At 39.7% G+C, this 19650-nt stretch overlaps 1 protein-coding gene and 1 pseudogene across 4 annotated transcripts in view; one reads left to right on the top strand and one right to left on the bottom strand.

Moving 5' to 3' along the window:
* The window catches only part of LOC101683217 (antigen WC1.1), a 47939-nt gene that overhangs the window by 9194 nt on the left and 19095 nt on the right, over positions 1-19650 (top strand). For all 4 annotated transcript variants that reach the window (XM_045071732.1, XM_045071731.1, XM_045071730.1 and 1 more), the window contains exon 2: positions 12402-12722. In XM_045071732.1, the coding sequence (XP_044927667.1) occupies positions 12402-12722 (321 nt within the window). The remainder of the gene's footprint in view (positions 1-12401; positions 12723-19650) is intronic.
* On the bottom strand, positions 10312-11182 carry LOC101683521 (annotated as a pseudogene).

Here is a 19650-nt window from a genome sequence, read left to right as displayed (position 1 = left end):
GCACCATTTATTGAAGAGACTGTCTTTTTTCCACTGTATATTTTTTCCTGTTTTGTCGAAGATTAATTGACCATAGAGTTGAGGGTCCATATCTGGGCTCTCTACTCTGTTCCACTGGTCTATGTGTCTGTTTTTATGCCAGTACCATGCTGTGTTGGTGATCACAGCTTTGTAATAAAGCTTGAAATCAGGTAATGTGATGCCCCCCGTTTTATTTTTGTTTTTCAACATTTCCTTAGCGATTTAGGGTCTCTTCTGGTTCCATACAAATTTTTGGATTATTTGCTCCAGCTCTTTGAATAATACCGGTGGAATTTTGATCGGAATGGCATTAAAAGTATAGATTGCTCTAGGCAGTATAGACATTTTAACAATGTTTTTTCTTCCGATCCAAGAACATGGAATGGTCTTCCATCTTTTTGTGTCTTCTTCAATTTCTTTCATGAGTGTTCTGTAGTTCCTCGAGTACAGATCCTTTACCTCTTTGGTTAGATTTATTCCCAGGTATCTTATGGTTCTTGGTGCTATAGTAAATGGAATCGATTCTCTAATTTCCCTGTGTTTTCATTGTTAGTGTATAAGAAAGCCACTGATTTCTGCACATTGACTTTGTATCCTGCCACGTTGCTGAATTGCTGTATGAGTTCTAGTAGTTTGGGGGTGGAGTCTTTTGGGTTTTCCATATAAAGAATCATATCATCTGCGAATAGAGAGAGTTTGACTTCTTCATTGCCAATTTGGATACCTTTTATTTCCCTTCGTTGTCTGATTGCTGTTGCTAGGACTTCTAATACTATGTTGAACAAGAGTGGTGAAAGTGGGCATCCTTGTCTTGTTCTTGATCTCAACGGGAAGGCTGCAAGCTTTTTCCCATTGAGGATGATATTTGCTGTGGGTCTTTCATAGATAGATTTGATGAGGTTCAGGAATGTTCCCTCTATCCCTATACTTTGAAGCGTTTTAATCAGGAACAGATGCTGGATTTTGTCAAATGCTTTTTCTGCATCAATTGAGAGGACCATGTGGTTCTTCTCTCTTCTCACATTAATCTGTTGTATCACATTGATTGATTTGTGAATGTTGAACCATCCTTGAAACCCAGGGATGAATCCCACCTGATCATGGTGGATAATCTTTTTAATGTGCTGTTGGATCCTGTTGGCTAGGATCTTGTTGAGAATCTTAGCATCCATATTCATCAGTGATATTGGTCTGAAATTCTCCTTTTTGGTAGGGTCTTTGCCTGGTTTGGGGATCAGGGTAATGCTGGCTTCATAGAAAGAGTCTGGAAGTTTTCCTTCTGCTTCAATTTTTTGAAACAGCTTCAGGAGAATAGGTGTTATTTCTTCTTTGAAAGTTTGGTAGAATTCCCCAGGGAATCCGTCAGGTCCTGGGCTCTTGTTTTTTGGGAGGTTTTGGATCACTGCTTCAATCTTGTTACTAGATATCAGTCTATTCAGGTTGTTGATTTCTTCCTGGTTCAATTTTGGGAGTTTATAGTTTTCCAGGAATGCATCCATTTCATCTAGGTTGCTTAGCGTATTGGCATATAACTGTTAATAATAACTTCTGACGATTGTTTCTACTTCCTTGGTGTTCATTGTGATCTCTCCCTTTTCATTCATAATTTTATGAATTTGGGCTTTCTCTCTTTTCTTTTGGATTAGTGTGGCCAATGGTTTATCGATCTTATTGATTCTTTCAAAAAACCAGCTTCTAGTTTCATTGATACGTTTTACTGTATCTCTGGTTTCTACCTCTTTGATCTCAGGTCTAATCTTGATGATTTCCCTTCTTATGTGTGGAGTTGGCTTGATTTGTTGTTGATTCTCCGGTTCTTTAAGGTGTAGAGAGACAGCTGGTGTGTTCTGGTTTTTTCGTTTTTTTTGAGGGATGCTTGGATGGCTATGTATTTCCCCCTTAGGACAGCCTTTGCTGTATCCCATAGGTTTTGGACTGAAGTGTCTTCATTCTCATTGGTTTCCATGAATTGTTTCAGTTCTTCTTTGATCTCCTGGTTGATCCAAGCATTCTTAAGCAAGGTGGTCTTTAGCTTCCAGGTGTTTGAGTTCCTTCTGATCTTTTCCTTGTGATTGAGCTCCAGTTTCAAAGCATTGTGATCTGAGAATGTGCAGGGAATAATCTCAGTATTTTGGTATCGGTTGAGTCCTGATTTGTGACCCAGTATGTGGTCTATTCTGGAGAAGGTTTCATGTGCACTTGAGAAGAATGAGTATTCTGTTGTTTTAGGGTGGAATGTTCTGTATATATCTATGAGGTCCATCTGGTCCAATATATCATTCAATGCTCTTGTTTCTTTATTGATTTTCTGCTTTGATGATCTGTCTGTTTCTGAGAGAGGCGTGTTAAGATCTCCTACAGTTAGTGTATTCCTATCAATATGACTCTTTATCTTGATTAACAGTTTTCTTATGTAATTGGCTTCTCCCATATTGGGGGCATGGACATTTACAATTGTTAGATCATCTTGGTGGAGAGTCCCTTTAAGAATGATGTAGTGTCCTTCTGTATCTCTGACTACAGTCTTTAGTTTAAAATCTAATTTGTCTGACCTGAGCATCGTTACTCCGGCCTTCTTTTGAGGCCCATTGGCATGAAAGATGCTTCTCCATCCCTTCACTTTCAGTCTGGGTGTATCTTTAGTTTCAAAATGGGTCTCTTGTAGACAACATATGGATGGGTCTTGTCGTTTTATCCAATATGCAACCCTGTGCCATCTTATGGACGCATTTAGGCCATTCACATTGAGGGTGATTATTGATAGATACGTTTTTATTGACATTGTGTTACCTTTGAAGTCTTTCTTTCTGTAGATTTTCTCTGTATTTCTGTTCAATGCTATTGTTAGGCTTTTTCTTCTTTTATAGAAACCCCCTTAATATTTCCTGCAGTATCGGCTTGGTGGTTGCATAGTCTTTTAAGCCTTGCTGCTCTTGGAAACTCTTTATCTCTCCATCCATTTTGAATGTCAGTCTTGCTGGATAAAGTATTCTTGGCTGCATGTTCTTCTCAATCAGTGCCCTGAATATATCTTGCCAGCCCTTTCTGGCTTACCAGGTCTCTGTGGACAGGTCTGACGTTATTCTGATGGGCTTTCCTCTGTACGTAAGGATCTTCTTTGTCCTAGCTGCTTTCAAGAGGTTCTGCCTACAATTATAATTCTTCATTCTTACTATTAGGTGTTTCGAGATTACTAGGTGTCTTTCAAGAATCTGTAATCTCTGGGGGAAACCGTTCGGCCTCTAGTACATGAACGCTGGTTCCATTCATGAGATTCGGAAAATTTTCATGAAGAACTTGTTCCACTATATCTTCTAGACTTCTTTCTTTCTCCTCCCCTTCAGGGATTCCAATAATTCTGACATCGGAACGTTTCATGGCATCATTTATTTTCCTGATTCTGTTTTCGTGGCTTCTAAGCTGTTTGTTCCAGGCTTCCTCCTGATCCTTTCTCTCTATCTGTTTGTCCTCAAATCACTAATTCTATCTTCTGTCTCAGTTACTCTAGCTTTGAGAGAATTTAGATTAGATTCGAACTCATTGAGAGCATTGTGAAGCTGATCCCTGGTAGCTTTCAGCTCTTCCCTAACACTGAAAACATGATCTCTGGTCGTTTTCAGTTCAGCCCTAATCAATTCCGTTTGGCCACCCATGGCTTTCTCCAACCTAGCTATTGCTTGGATAATTGTTAGCCTGAATTCTCTTTCCGGCATATTGTCTATGTTGATAGCCATTAGCTCTGTTGCAGAAGGCCCATCCTCTGTATTTTTCTTCTGTTGGGCATTCCTCCTCCTAGTCATTTTGTTGAGAGATGGCTGAACGGGTGTAGCTGGATGTATCCACCGTGATGCAGTCAAGGTACACCCTGGAATGCTTCTGAGCAATCAGGGTTCCCTACCCAAATGAGAGGAAAAAGAAAAGGAAAAGAAAAAGAGAGAGAGAGAAAGAGACAGGAATGAAAGGTGAGATAAAAGAGAAGGTTCAGCCCAAATGGGCCTCAAGGTAAGATTTATGAAGTATACAAACAAAAACAGACAAACAAAAAGACTGATAAAACTATATGACAAGAGAAGAAAAATATATATATTTGCATATATATATATGCAAATAAAGGAAGAACCTTGTCAAAAAGAACTCCGAGTGTAAGGTTTATATACTATCAGGACAAACACAAAAACACAGAAACACTGGTGGAAGAAAAAGATGGGAGAGTGGTTGTAAATTCTCAGTGTGGGCGAGGAAGGTTGTTTTGATTCTTCCTGGATGTATCTTGATATCTTTGTTAAAGGACTCAACTTTCTTAAGATAAAGGGGGATTAGGAATTGGTTTACCTATAGGGATGGCATTGATTGGGGAAAGGGGATTACCTTGAAGTTTAATTCTATATGAATATTAGAAAATAAAAATTAATAAAGGAATTAACTAAACTAAACTAAAATTAAAAAAATTTTAAAAAATAGAAATGCAAAAGGAAAACACAGGTGTATGTATCAAAAAGTTCAGGTTAGAAGGTTATTATGGAATTTGATGTACTGGACATCTCACTGTGATGGTAAATATGTTAAAAATTATCTATATAATAATAAAAAATTATCTATATAAAAAAATGAGCCAGAGTAGTGGGAACGAATTAATAATAAAAATTGTCCTATGAAGTAGTGGTGGTTGTTCTCTTGTCATCTTTTTTTTTTTTTTTTCCTTTCCTGGTTGGTTTTCTGGGGAAGGGGCCTGCCACGTGGGTGTTCAGTCAATGATGTTCTCTGAGTTAAGTCCTCCCGCCCCCCTCAAGAGGGTGGGCTCTGAGGAAACTGGTTTTTTCAGGCTTTTGCTCTCTGGAGCTTTTTTTTTAAAGATATTTTTTATCTACTTGACAGAGAGAGAGAGAGGTCACAAGTAGGCAGAGAGGCAGGCAGAGAGAGAGGAGGAAGCAGGCTCCCTGCCAAGCAGAGAGCCTGTCATGGGGCTCGATTCTAGGACCCTGGGATCATGACCTGAGCCAAAGGCAGAGGCTTTAACCCACTGAGCCACCCAGGTGCCCCCTCTGGAGGTTTTTATATTTATTCACTTTTGTTTTTCTCTCTCGCCTTGACCGCTTTTGATGGTTTTTGTAGGTTTAGAGGAAAGCAAACTGCACCCTGACCTCCCTCTCAGAGAGAAGCCTCTCAGTCTGGCTGCAGAGCCCAAATAAATCTCCCGTTGGCCACTGGCAGAGCAGGTTCCCAGTCGCAGTCCCTGGGGACTTAGGATTTTTTTGCTTGTACCCCAAACCAAGGCAGCGGAGGCTGTCTGGGCAGTTCCAGACCGCCAGAGAGGTTCCAAGCAGCGATCGCACACTTAGATTTTCCCGCTGGCCCAGGCTGGGAGTGCCAGGTCTTTCCGGGTCGGAGAGCACCGGGCTGGCGCCTGTGCGCACCTCTCTCAGGGGAGGGCGTGGGGCACGACTCAGACTCTGATGGCACAGCAGGGCCCTCGCTTGGGGACTGCAAAAAGGCTGTGCTTCTGTCTTCTGTTGGCTGGCGAGGCTCCCAGCCCCTCACGGGAGCCAGGCCCCACGCGCTCTCAGGCGCAATGGTGGTTCAGGGACCAAGACCTGGTTTCTCTGCCGCACTCTCTGGCTCTGCACCAGGGGTGGCTGTCCTGGGTCTGGGGACTTAAGCCCCTGTCCCTAACACCCCGATTCCCACAATTTTCCCCCGGTGATCCTTGGCTCTTTTTGAGTGCTTTTACCAGACTCCCGAGTTAATGCTGGTCCCCAGGTGCAGGGCACTCTCTTATTGGGATATTACTTTCCAATGGGTCGCCTCTGGTGGCTCCCTCCCCCTTTTGTTTATCTTCCGATATCAGTCCGACGTTCCCACTCCGCTTTACCTGCCCACTGGCGTCTTCTGCTCTGGTAGAGATCCAGATGTGTATAATTCTGATCTCAGGCTGATTTCGTGGGTGATCAGAGTTCTTTGGAAGGTAATCAGCTCACTTTAAGGTACAGGTTGAAAGGGCTCCTCCTCCTATTTCCCCACCATCTTCGAAAGTCCTCTCTACTTATTATTTTATTGTTTTCTAGTTCTCCCTCTGGATCTGTTCGTGTTTGCTTAATATATGTAGTGCTCCAGTGTTGGAAGCATATTTATAATTATTATATCCTCTGGGCGAATTGACCACTTTATCATTATATAAGGGCTTTATTTGTCTCTTTTACAGCTTTTGACTGAGGTTTATTTTGTCTTTTATAAGTATGGCTATCCCTACTTTCTTTTGGTTTCCATTTCCATGGACTATCTTTTTTAATCCTTTCACTTTCATTCTGTGTTGGTACTTAAAGCTGAGGTGAGTATCTTGTAGGCAGCATATATCTGGTCTTTTTGTTTTTATCCTTTCAGTTACTCTAAGTCTTTTGATTGGAGAGCGCAGTCCATTTACACTTAGAGAAATTATTAATCTGTAGGAATTAACTAATGCCTTCTTATTGTTTTGTGGCTGTTGTACAGTTCTCTTATTCCTTTCTTCCTTTTGCTGTCTTCCTTTGTAAACTGATGATTTTTCATAGTGGTATGATTTGACTCTTATCTTTATCTTTTGTGAATCTACTATAGGTTCTCTCTCTGTGGTTACCATGAGCTTACATAAAACACCTTAATATAAAACAGTTTACTTTAGGGGCACCTGCGTGGCTCAGTGGGTTAAGCCTCTGCCTTCGGCTCAGGTCAGGATCCTGGGGTCCTGGATCGAGCCCCAAATCTGCTCGGCAGGGAGCCTGCTTCCTACACTCTCTCTCTCCCTATCTCTCTGCCTGCTTGTGATCTCTGTCAAGTAAATAAATAAATAAAATATTAAAAAAGAAAAACAAAACCAGTCTGCTTTACACTGGTAATAATTTAACTTTAATCTCATATAGAAACTCTACCCTTTTACACTTCCTCTTTTATGTTTTTGATGTTACAACTTACATCATTTTATATTGTATATCCATTAACAAATTGTTTTAGCTAAAGTTTTTTTTTTTTTTTTTTAAGAGAGAGAGGGATTGAGGGAGAGAGATATCATGAGTGCAGAAGGGGCTGAGGGACAGGGAGAGAGAGAATCTTAAGCAGGCTCCACACCCAGCCCAGAGCCTGATATTGGGCTTGATGTCACAACCCTGAGATTTTGACCTGAACCAAAATCAGGAGTCAGACATTTAACTGACTGAGCCACCCAAGCATCCTTTAGCTGTAGTTACTTTTAATACTTGTATCCTTTAATCTTAATGCTGGAGTTAAGTAGTTAATACATCACCATATTATAGTGTTTGAGTATTCGGAATCTGACTATATACTTTACCAGTGTGTTACATATTTTTATATGTTCTCATATTACTAAACAAACGTTTTTAATTTCAGCTTGAAGAATTCATTTCAGTATTTTTTTTAATACAGTTCTAGGGGTGATGAATTTTCTTAGCTTCTATTTGTTAACAAAAGTCTTTATCTTTCCATCATTTTTGAAGGACAACATGCTGGGTAAAACATTCTTTTTTTTTTTTTAAGATTTTATTTATTTATTTGAGATAGAGAGAGGCCATGAGAGGGGAGAGGTCAGAGGGAGAAGCAGACTCCCCACTGAGCAGGGAGCCTGATGTGGGACTTGATCCTGGGACTCCAGAATCATGACCTGAGCTAAAGGCGGTTGCCTAACCAACTGAGCCACCCAAGTGCCCCTGGGTAAAGCATTCTTGATTGGAAGTTTATTTTTAGCACTTTGAACATATCATATTATTCTCTCCTGGCTTGCAAGAACTCTGCTAAGAAATCTACTGGTTGTCTTATGTGGATTTCCTTGTATTGAAAATTTTTTCTCTTGATGTTTTTAAAATTCTCTCCTTATGTTTGATTTTAGGCAGTTTTATTACAGTTTGGCTCGGATGAGATGACTTTGGATTGAAATTTTGCGATGACCTGTTAGCTTTATGAACTTGGATGTCTAAATCTCTTCCCCAGTTTAGGAACTTCTTAGGCATTATTTCTCTAAATAAGCTCTCTACCCAATTCTCTCTCCCTTCTTCTTCTGTGGCTCTGGTGATTCTTTTGATGGTGTCCTGTAAATCTGATAGGCTTTCTTCATTCCTTTTTACTCTTTTTCATTTGCTCATCTGACTGGATAATTTCGAATGATTTGCCTTTTAACTCACCGATTCTTTCTTATGTTTTGTTAAGACTACTGTTGAAGGTCTTTATTGAATTCTTCATCTCAGTCATTGTATTTGTCAGCTCCAAAATTTCCGTTTGGTTCTTTTTTATGTTTTCTAGTTCTTTGTTGATATTCTCATTTTGTTTGTGTATTGGCTTCCTAATATTATTCTATTGTTTACTTATGTTTTCTTGTAGTTCCCTGAGAATCTTTAGAACATTTATTTTGAATCTTTTGTTGGGTAATTCCTGTGTCTCCATTTCTTTGGGACCATGTGGTGGAGGTTTACTGTATTCCTTTAGTGGAATCATTTCACCTTGATTCTCCTTGATTCCTGTAGCTCTGCACAGGTGTCTGTGCATTTGTAGGAGCAGAAACCTCTTCCAGATTTTATTTATTTATTTATATTATTTTTTAAAGATTTTATTTATTTATTTGACAGAGAGATCACAAGTAGGCAGAGAGCCAGGCAGAGAGAGACGGGGAAGCAGGCTCCCCAACGAGCAGAGAGCCTGTTGTGGGACTCGATCCCAGGACCCTGAGATCATGACCTGTGCCAAAGGCAGAGGCTTTAACCCACTGAGCCACCCAGGTGCCCTGAGATTCAGATTTTAAATGTGATTTTATACAAGGCATGTCTACTTCAACTGATATCCCAGCTTATTGTGGGGAATGGCTTCTATTAGATATCTCATCTGGGTATGGGTTTGGGATTTGATTTGTGCCTCCTTAAACCACCAAAGGCCATAAAAAAATGCATTTTCTTGAATAGGCTAATGCTGTCAGGCAAAGGCACATTCCATGCTCTTGTGTCTCAATGAATTCCCATTTTCCCTTCAGACTTGACTTGATTTTTCCTTCCCATCTTATCATGTCTTTAATCTTTAATGATCATTTTTACTATGTTTTATTTCACTTTTTATTTTATTTTCAGCAGAGAGATAAATTCAAATAACCAAGCTTACTACTACTAAGAAAGTCTCTTGGAACTTTTCAGAGTAATGAAATCATCTGCTTGCTTATGTCACCAACTAAATACAAACCACCTGAAGGCAAGAGAATTGTCTAGTTATTTTCTGTGTTTACAGTATTTATCACAGGACCTGCTTCTCCCATCCATTATTTTATTACTATTATTTTAAAAGATTTTATTTATTTGAGGAGGGGGAGGGGCAGAGGCAGAGGAAGAGACTCTTAAGCAGGCTCCACACCCAGCACAGAGTCTGATGTGGGGCTTGATTTCACTACCCTGAGATCATGACCTAAGCTGAAATCAAGAGTTGGACACACAGCTGATGGAACCTTTGATGATTTTATTATTATTATTATTTTGATGATTTTACTATTAATAAAAGTAGTCTCTTTTTAAAAAAGATTTTATTTATTTATTTGACAGAAAGATCCCAAGTATGCAAGGGGGGGGTGGGGTGGGAAGCAGGCTTCCTGCTGGGCAGAGAGCCTGACAAGGGGTTCGGTCCCAGGACCCTGAGACCATGACCTGAGCCGAAGGCAGAGGCTGAAAACACTGAGTCACCCAGGCGCCGCGATAATAGTAGTTTCTTACACACTTCTAGGATCCCATTTGAATCTTTTACTCTTACCTCAATGTTAGACTTAAAAAAAACTGAGGAAGCTTGGCAGGATGGCTCCCTTCTTGCACTGTACCCTTTACCTTCTTCCCACTTCTCTGTTCTGGATGAGAGAGAAGGAAACTATTCTACTGGATAAGAAACTGATATGATAAGAAAGAGGCGGTTTAGATCCCATTTCCAGGTAGGACCAAGGTCACATAACTGGCCACTTAGGAAGTAGTCTTATTTGGATGAAGTGATTAAGCCACTTATACATATATCTCTAGCATGTCCAACTTGCTCTTTTCTGACTCTGGAGGGAACCCCTAAGTTAGTAATATATTGCTGTACAATAAATTACTTCCAAACTCAGCTGCTTAAAACAACAACTATCTAGTATCTCATAGTTTCTGTGGGCCAGGAATCTTGGCGTGGTTATTGGGTCCTCTGATTCCTGATCTCTCACAAGGTTGCAATTATCTTAAGGTTCAAATGGGATTGAATACCATCCAAGCTTATTTTTTTTAAATAGACCAGTTATTTAATTAGGTTCTCTGTAAGAAATTTAGAACACTAATTTGTGAGGGTATACTCCATTTGTGAGAGAAAACACAGAGTGGAGGTAGCCTTGAAGTTGAAGAACAGCCTTGATTTTTGGCAGAATTGCAAGTCTGTAGCTTTCTGATCAACCTTGCCATGCTCTGTAATCCCATATTTCTCTTTCTTGGTATCAAAGATCTCACCCTCCTGATGTCTGGGATTATGCAGCTTCTTCTTCTTGAAGTAAGCATCAGTGAGATGTTTGGGGATTTTCACACTGCTGATATAAATTTTGGTAGAAGTACCAATGGCGAATTTCTGGTGTGTTCTATGCAGAGGAACTGGATTGAGGGACAGAGGTCCAGTCACAAGTAGCAAACCACTGTTCAGTTGCTTCAGGAAAACTACTTGCCTCTGTGGTGCCCAGTGAAGATGATCAAAATGGTCCCAGGGGTGATGTTAACTTGCAGTTTTCTCATGCGCTGAAAGGTTTTTTGCCAAGGCTCAACAGCTTTCGAGGCACATCTTCAGTAGGATAATACCTCAGCATTTTGCCAAGTTTAACCACCTGGCTACCACCGTTCTTGTCACCACCACCTGGTTTTGTGACAGTAGCAACAACCTTCTCCTTTTTCTTCTCCTTAGCTGCCGAATATTTCTTGTACATGGCCTTTCTGGAATACATAACTGACTGGGAGTATCTGCCAATTCCTCTGACAAGGACAGGGTTTCAGCTGCGGTGGGTCTTCCCCTTCTTTGGCGTTTTAGCCTTCAGGTTACCCTTCTTAGCTTTGCCACTGGCATTAGCCTCCTTGGCTTCAGGTTTCTTTTCCTTAGTATCTGCTTTCTTAGCTTTTTCATCCGCCACCTTGCAAGATGGGACCATCCAAGCTTATTTACATGGTTATTGGCAACATTCAGTCCCTAGTGGACTGTCTGAGAACCTCAGTCCCTTGCTGGCTCTTGACTAGAGGCCTACCTCAGGTTCTTATCATGTGGATTTCTCCACATGCAGCTCACAGGATGGCAGCTGGCTTCACTGGAGCAAGCAAATGAGAGAGCAAGACTGGTCAACAAGAGAAACCAGAGTTGTCTTGAAACCCAATTTCCCCCCCACATTTTAGAAATTAACATATAATGTATTATTTGTTTCAGGGGTACAGGTCTGGGATTCATCAATCTTGCACAAGTCACAGCCCTCACCACAGCACGTACCCTCCCCTATGTTTATCACCCAGCTACCCCATCCCTCCTACTCCCCTCCCCTCCAGCAACCCTCAGTTTGTTTCCAGAGATTAACACTCTCTTATGGTTTGTCTCCCTCTCTGGTTTCATCTTGTTGAAACCTGATTTTTAAAGTGACATTGCATCACTTTTACCAAATTCCATTGTTAGATGAATGTTACTAGGTTTAAGCCACATTCACGTGCAAGGAGGATTTCATGAGTGTGAATATTGGGAAGCAGGAATAATCAGGACATTTTTGAGGACGTTTACCACAGTCCTCTCTTCCAAAGCTAGATAAGAGTAGTTCCTGTGGCGGGGTGGTGGGAGGTTGGGGTACCAGGTGGTGGGTATTATAGAGGGCACGGATTACATGGAGCACTGGGTGTGGTGAAAAAATAATGAATACTGTTATGCTGAAAATAAATAAAAAATAAATAAAAAAAAGAAAAAAAAAGAGTAGTTTCTGTGGGACAGAGAAGGAATGGGAATATTCTTCCACTGACTTCATGGGCCATGAACTGTAACTGAGGTGGGGGAATTTGGGCCCTTATGAGCCTTATGCATACCTGCTGGGAAGGCAGCATCTAGAGTCATCTAAAGGCCTGTCCTTAATGGTATGCATGGAGTTGAGTCTACCTGCTTGTGAGAAATAATTGTGTGCATCTTTTCCCAACTCCATGTTCAGCGATGCCACAGCGGTAGCTTAAAATTGACCACAGTGGGAATATTTATACCACAGAAATCAACAGTTGCTATACATGAGAGGATTTTTTTTCTTTCTTTCCCAGAGACCTCATTTTTAAAGACTTACCAACATACTGCTAAGATCCTAAAATCTTTCCTGTGTCTTGTGTTCTGAGTCTGTGTCTCTCTTACAGTTACGGAGCTGAGGCTGGTGAATGGAAGCCACCGCTGTGAGGGGAGAGTGGAAGTGAAATACAAAGGAAAATGGGGCACGGTATATGATTACAGGTGGTACCTGCAGGCTGCAGATGTGGTGTGCAAACAGCTGGAATGTGGACATGCTGTTGATGCTCGCAGAGACGCTTATTTTGGACAAGGGGTTGGGCCCATTTGGCTTGTAAATACTGTTTGTAAAGGGACAAAACCAACTCTCAATGACTGTTCTCATGATATTCTTCAAGACTACCGTTTTCTAGGCTTCTCCCATAGTAGGGACGCTGGAGTAGTGTGCTCAGGTAAGGTCTGTCTGATCTGTCAAGGAAATACCCAGTAGGAATAGCCTTGGTTTCATTTTCAGAATAACTAACAGGATCACATCCTTGGGTGAAGACCCCAGTCACACAATGACTCCTAGAGTTTTAGGTGTTCAAGGCAGCCTAAGGACTTGCTTGGTCCTGGACAGTGAAGGATCTAAACCTTTGGATCACTGGGCCCTTCAGATCTCTGTGGTGTGTCATAAGAGGTAGGAAGGTGGGGTCAAGTGTTTCATACAGTTACAACTGCTGGGTTGTTCCTGTATGAAGTAAGTTTCATCATGACAGCTGTTTTTTATTCTTTTTTATTTTTTTTCTTTCATGAGATGGTCAGTCAGATGCAACCACAAGAGGGGCCACGGGAGAGATTCAGGAAAACAAAGTTTATTATACTCCTAGAGAGATAGAGTCACTTCATGTTGCCAGGGGGCCACATGGAAGAAGAGCCAAGGGAGCCGGCTCAACCAAGCAGTTAAAGATCCAAAGAAGAGAGTAAAGACTTGTGGGTAAATGACCATATTGGGGGTCAAGGGAGAGTATACAAGCAAAGGGCATAAGGGGATTTCATTGATATATTTGAATGTTAGTAGCTCATACTCAGGAGAGGGAAAGAAGGGGACTGGTGGCAAGTGTCATTGTTAACTCATTGGTACACCTGGTCACCTGGGTGGTGTGCTTACAGCCTGTTTGTGAAGACATTGAGGCAGCAGGAAAATATGAAAAAATTTGTTTTAATTATTTAATTTACTTTTAATTTTTAAAAATTATTTTATTTTCACATAATGTATTATTTGCCCCCAGGGTACAGGTCTGTGAATCATCAGGCTTGCACATTTCACATTTCATAGCACTCACCGTAGCACATACCCTCCCCAATGTCCATAACCCAACCGCCTTATCCCTACTTCCCCACCCCCCAGCAACCCTGTTTGTTTTGTGAGATTAAGAGTCTATTTTATTTATTTTTGAAAGATTCTATTTATTAGAGAAAGAGAGAGAGAGAGAGATTTTGAGCAGTGGGGAGGGGCAGAGGGAGAGGGAGAAGCAGACTCCCTGTTGAGCAGGGAACCTGACCTGAGGCTCAATCTCAGGACTCTGGGATCAAGATCTGAGCCAAGGAATACAATAGCTGGATAAAGGACAGTAAGGGCAGCGAAGCCAAGAGAACCTGAGGTGGCACATAAGAGGTGCTCGATGCCACCTAAGTGTATTTGGCGTGTGCCGAAGTGGAGGCAGTAAAGACAGCAATAAAACTAAAGTGTGAGTGGGTAGTGTCTGTATTTGTCAGAGATGTTTTCAGTAGTTATCACAATGATTGATGAAAAGTCCATCACTAATGCCATCAGAACAGTTTGATTTGGGGCACCTGGGGTGGCTCAGTCAGTTAAGCATCGCCTTCAGCTCAGGTCATGATCCCAGTGTCTTAGGATCAAGCCCTGCATTGGGTTCCCTGCTCAGTGGGGATCCTGCTTCTCCCTCTTCCTCTGCCCTTCCCCCTGCTTGTGCTCTTTCTCTCTTTGTCAAATAAGATCCTTAAAAAAAAACCAGTTTGACTTGGGAAGATATTATTAGATATCACAATGAATTCCCTAAGATAGGTATTTGGGTCTTAAAAAAGGGCCATCCCATCTGATGGAGTGGTGGGACAGGTGGAGACTTGAGAATATTTGACTACGTCTATGGCAACCTAACAGCATGATCTTATAACCAGTCAGTATTTTTGTTATCTGCATGAGGAAAATCACTGGAAAAATGATCTTTTCAAATTGTAACTTCAGTAGATCTTTGATGATACTAATTCAGGTCCCTAAAAACACAACTATTTTCTTTTTTGAGAGCTACTCTATTGAGGTGTGATTGACATCCAGAAAACTGTATGTATTTAATGTATACAACTTGATGAGTTTGGAGGTAAGTATATATTTGTGAAAATAGCATGATCGGTGTCATAAAGCTATCTATCATCTCAAAAGTTTCCTCTCATCCTCTTTATTATTATTTAAAAAAATAATTATTTTTCAAGGGGCATTTGAGTTTACTACCTTCAGTTAGGACTTTTTTTTTTTTTTAAAGAAAACTTGTTTTCTGACATTTCAAGTAATGTTCCTATTGTCAGGATTATAGTCATGGTTATTAACTGTGAAAAATATAAAGTCGTGGTAACACTACAGGGGACCTGCCTTATTTTGAAAAACCAGTATCTGAGTAAAAATGGAGTATGTGATGCTGCCACTTCTATTATTATCTTAAGAATTGATGCTTTTACATGGGGGCTTAAGTGGGTAAGAGAAGAATCAATGAAACAAGATGGGATTGGGAGGGAGACAAACCATAAGTGACTCTTAATCTCACAAAACAAACTGAGGGTTGCTGGGGGGAGGGGGGTTGGGAGAAGGGGGGTGGGGTTATGGACATTGGGGAGGGTATGTGCTTTGGTCAGTGCTGTGAAGTGTGTAAACCTGGCGATTCACAGACCTGTACCCCTGGGGATAAAAATATATGTTTATAAAAAATAAAAAATTAAAAAAAAAGAATTGATGCTTTTGATATTAATTCCAGTTAAGGTACATGTAAAGATAAAAAGAGTTTGAGAGTGGTATGGCACCTGAACTTTGGTTTTGTTTTTTACTCCCTGATTACCATTACCATTGCTTTAACTTAATTTCTCATATTTTAATGAACTGTTTCAGTTTTCTTTGACTGATCTCTTTGTCCTCAGTTTTTACTCTCTGGTCTGTTTCTATATTTTCCAGAACATGTTTTAATGATGTAAAGAAAAGTCAAAGTGGTGGTGATGTAGCATTGATAAGAATAGGAAACCACACCTTCTGCAAAATTTTATTTTATTTATTTACTTTTAAAGATTTTGTTTATTTATTTGACAGACAGAGATCGCAAGCAGGCAGAGAGGCAGGCAGAGAGAGAAGGGAAGCAGGCTCCCCGCTGAGCAGAGAGCCCGATGCGGGGCTCGATTCCAGGACTCTGAGATCATGACCTGAGCAGAAGGCAGAGGCTTTAATCCACTGAGCCACCAGGCGCCCTTCTGCAGAATTTTAAATTGGTTCTTGGAATTCCTTTCTCTCAATTTTAGGAAAGGGGTTTGAAAGAGAAATTTCAGCCTCTAGTAGATTGTTAGAAATATTGTGTTTAGCAAAAATTCAGAGGTAGAAAGAATGATCTGTGAAGAGTACAGAAGAGCTTGTTTGAAATAGAGAGGATTTCAGAGGGTTCTAGGAAAAAGATTGGGGAGGGGCTTCATAACTTGGGAAGGGCTACAGCTCTGAGGTACAAAATGGCAAGGGTAGGAAGACACAATTAACTTCAAGAGGAGAGGCTGGGGACTGGAGATCCATGTTAATTCATACATTCACTACAGCTACTGTTTTAGACTTCTTGTTCTCAATTTCTTCTTTCCTTCTCTTCCTCTGTGGGAGTGTAGGAGTTGTTTTTGAGCTCCACAGGTATTTGAAGCTTGCAATTCATTTGTGGGAAGTTTTTACAATATGAGCTCTATTTCTTTCTTTTTTTTTTTTGTTAAGATTTTATTTATTTATTTGAGGGAGAGAGAATGAGAGAGAGCGAGAGCGAGCAGGAGCAGGGTGGGGCGAGGGAGTGGAGGGCAGAGGGAGAGGAAGAAGCTGGCTCCCTGCTCATCAGGGAACCCAAGGTGCTAGATTCTAGGACCCGTGGACTACGACCTGACCCCTGAGCTGAAGATGTTTAACCAACTGAGCCACTCACCTGCCTCAATATAATATGCGTTTTACTTCTTTAACAAATATAAGAATATTTGGATTTTCCATAAATTTTTATATAGTTTTTGATAAATTTGATAAGTAATTCGTTTTCATGAACTCATACTATTATAAATAAAATTTTCAAATTAGGACAAAATTTGTTCATATCTTATTATCTTTTACATATTGATAGGATCCATAATGATAATCCCCTTTTCATTCCTGATATTGTTAATTTGTTTATTTCCTCATTTTTTGCTTGATCAGATCTACTAGAAGATGATCAGTTTTACTATTCTTTTAAAAAGAATCACCAGTGTACTCTGTTGATTTTCTTTATTTTATTTGTTTTATACCTCACTGATTTGTTTCTTAGTTTACATTCTTCTCTTTTGGTTATGATTTGCTGTTATTTTTGTAGATTCTTGAGTTGGAATCTTAGATCATTTATATTTAATTTTTCTTTTGTATTCTAATGTATGTATCAAGGAAGTGTCAAGGCTCTAGATTTTCTTCTAAGCACTGCTTTAGCGGTGTCCCACTAATTTTGGTATTAAATGATTTCTTTTGTATTTTATCATCATAAAATGTTTCTTCTTTATTTTTAAACATATTCCTTGTCTTATAGTCTTAGTTTGTCTGATGTTAACATAGATAACGACAGCTTTCTTAGATTAGTGTTTGCATGTCTTATCTTTTCTGACACTTTTAATAGGTTTCTGTGTTAATTTTTTTTTTAAATTTTTTATTTTTGATAAACATATATTTTTATCCCCAGGGGTACAGGTCTGTGAATCACCAGGTTTACACACTTCACAGCACTCACCAAATCACATACCCTCCCCAATGTCCATAATCCCACCCCCTTCTCCCAAACCCCCTGCCCCCGGCAACCCTCAGTTTGTTTTGTGAGATTAAGAGTCACTTATGGTTTGTCTCCCTCCCAATCCCATCTTGTTTCATTTATTCTTCTTCTACCCACTTAAGCCTCCATGTTGTATCACCACTTCCTCATATCAGGGAGATCATATGATAGGTTTCTGTGTTAATTTTTAAAAATTTTAATTTTATTTTAGAAAGAGAGGGAGGGGGAGGGACAGAGGGAGAGGGAGAATCTCAATTAGGCTCTATCCCCAGTATGGAGCTGGTATGGGACTTGATCTCAGGGCTCTGAGATCATGACCTGAGCTGAAATCAAGAGTCAGATGCTTCACTGACTGAGCCACCCAGACACCCCTGTTTCTGTATTTATATTTAATGTATATGTTTTTGTGGACAACATATGGTGTGTCTTACTCTTTTTCCCTAGTTTTATTGAGATATAGAGGTGATGTCTTATTTCTGTCCAGTATGGTTATCTTGTTTTTATTTGAAGTATTTAAATTATTTCAATTTAATGTAATTGTTGATATGCTTGGGTGTAAGTCTACTGACTTGCAGTTCTTAGGTATTCTTTATTACTATTTTAATCTTTGAATATTTTTAGTATTCTATTTTATTTACTCTATTGGTTTATTAGATATATTGCTTTGCTTAGAGTTTACCATAATGTTGAAATTATTACTCTGTAATCACATTTTGCCTTCAAATGATATTATATCACAACATATAATATAAGACCTTACACAGTATGCTTCCATTCTCTCATCATTTCTGCTATTGTTGTCATATGTTTTACTTATAAATATATCATAAATCTTATAACACATGATTGTTATATTTGCCTTAAATATTCTATTATTTTAGAAATGAGACAAAGTTTTTTTTATATTTACCCACAGATTTATAATTTACAGTGGTCTTTATAGCTTTGAAAACATAGATTCATGTTTTCATCTGTTACTATTTTCTTTTAGCTTGAACTTTAACATTTTTGTGTAATGCAGTTCTGGTGGCCTCAAATTCTATCACTTTTTATTTGTATGAAAATGTTTTTATTTTCATTCGGTTTTGAGATGCATTTTCATAGGTGATTTTTCTGCCTTTTCTCTCTGGACTTCAGAGAGAAAGCTTCTACTGTCCTGTGTTTAATTTCATAATTCTTTTATTCTGCAATGTCTAATCTTTTAAGTAAATTAGATAATTTTTTCATTCCAGCTATTATATTTTTTAGTTTTAGGAGCTCCATTTGTTTTTTTTCCTAGTTTTTAAAAAGCTGCTTTATGTTTCATTAAATGAATGGTTTAAAGACTTTGTCAGCTAATTCAGTCATCTAATTTCTGCGTATTTTTAATGCTTACTGTTTAATTTTTTTAAAGATTTTATTTATTTATTTGATAGAGAGAGACACAGTCAGAGAGAACACAAGCAGGAACAGTGGGAGAGAGAGAAGCAGGCTTCTCGCTGGGCAGAGAGCCCGATGCGGGGCTTGATCCCAGGACTCTGGGATCATGACCTGAGGAGAAGACAGACGCTTAATGACTGAGGCACCCAGGCACCCCTAAATGCTCACTCTTTTAAAAATTAAAAAATTTGGGCACCTGGGTGGCTCAGTGGGTTAAAGCCTCTGCCTTCGGCTCAGGTCATGATCCCAGGGTCCTGGGATCGAGCCCCATATTGGGTTCTCTGCTCAGCAATGAGCCTGCTTCCTCCTCTCTCTCTGCCTGCCTCTCTGCCTACTTGTGATCTCTGTCTGTCAAATAAATAAATAAAATCTTTAAAAAAAGATTAAAAAATTTAAGAAGAAAATGAAAGAATATACAAAAAAATCCATGAACACAAGATAACTTTTCCATTTATTTGTATAAATATGCATATCAAGGCGTCAGTCTGTCTGCAGGCTGTCATACATTCATGGATACAGATCTCATGGTTTTTCTTAATCCTCAGTCATTTGAGGTTTGGCTCCTAGGAAAGAAATTTGACCAGAATTTGAGCCCCACAAGTCTCAGGATGACTTTCTAACCTTGTCTGGCTGATAGATCTCTACCCCCTCATAGCCCATGTCCCTCTGTTGGTTCTGTTCTTTATACTTCTGTAGGCAGGTTTGAATGCCTACATATTACGCAGTTTCCCTGGGCTCATATGAGGAATTCGCTTCTCTAAACAGCCCACAAATATATTTCCCTAGTATTCAGCTACTCCAAATACTCTGCCTTCAGAAACTGACTCAGGGAGGTCCCGTTCTTGATACTAACTGTCAAGTCCTCTTCTCCTTCCCAATGCCTGGGAAA

This window comes from Mustela putorius, unplaced genomic scaffold (assembly GCF_011764305.1).
Source record: "Mustela putorius furo isolate JIRA1106 unplaced genomic scaffold, ASM1176430v1.1 tig00003988_pilon_pilon_pilon, whole genome shotgun sequence".
Lineage (NCBI taxonomy): Eukaryota > Metazoa > Chordata > Mammalia > Carnivora > Mustelidae > Mustela > Mustela putorius.
Note: the sequence above shows the minus strand (reverse complement) of the source record. Positions and strands in the feature narration are given on the sequence as shown.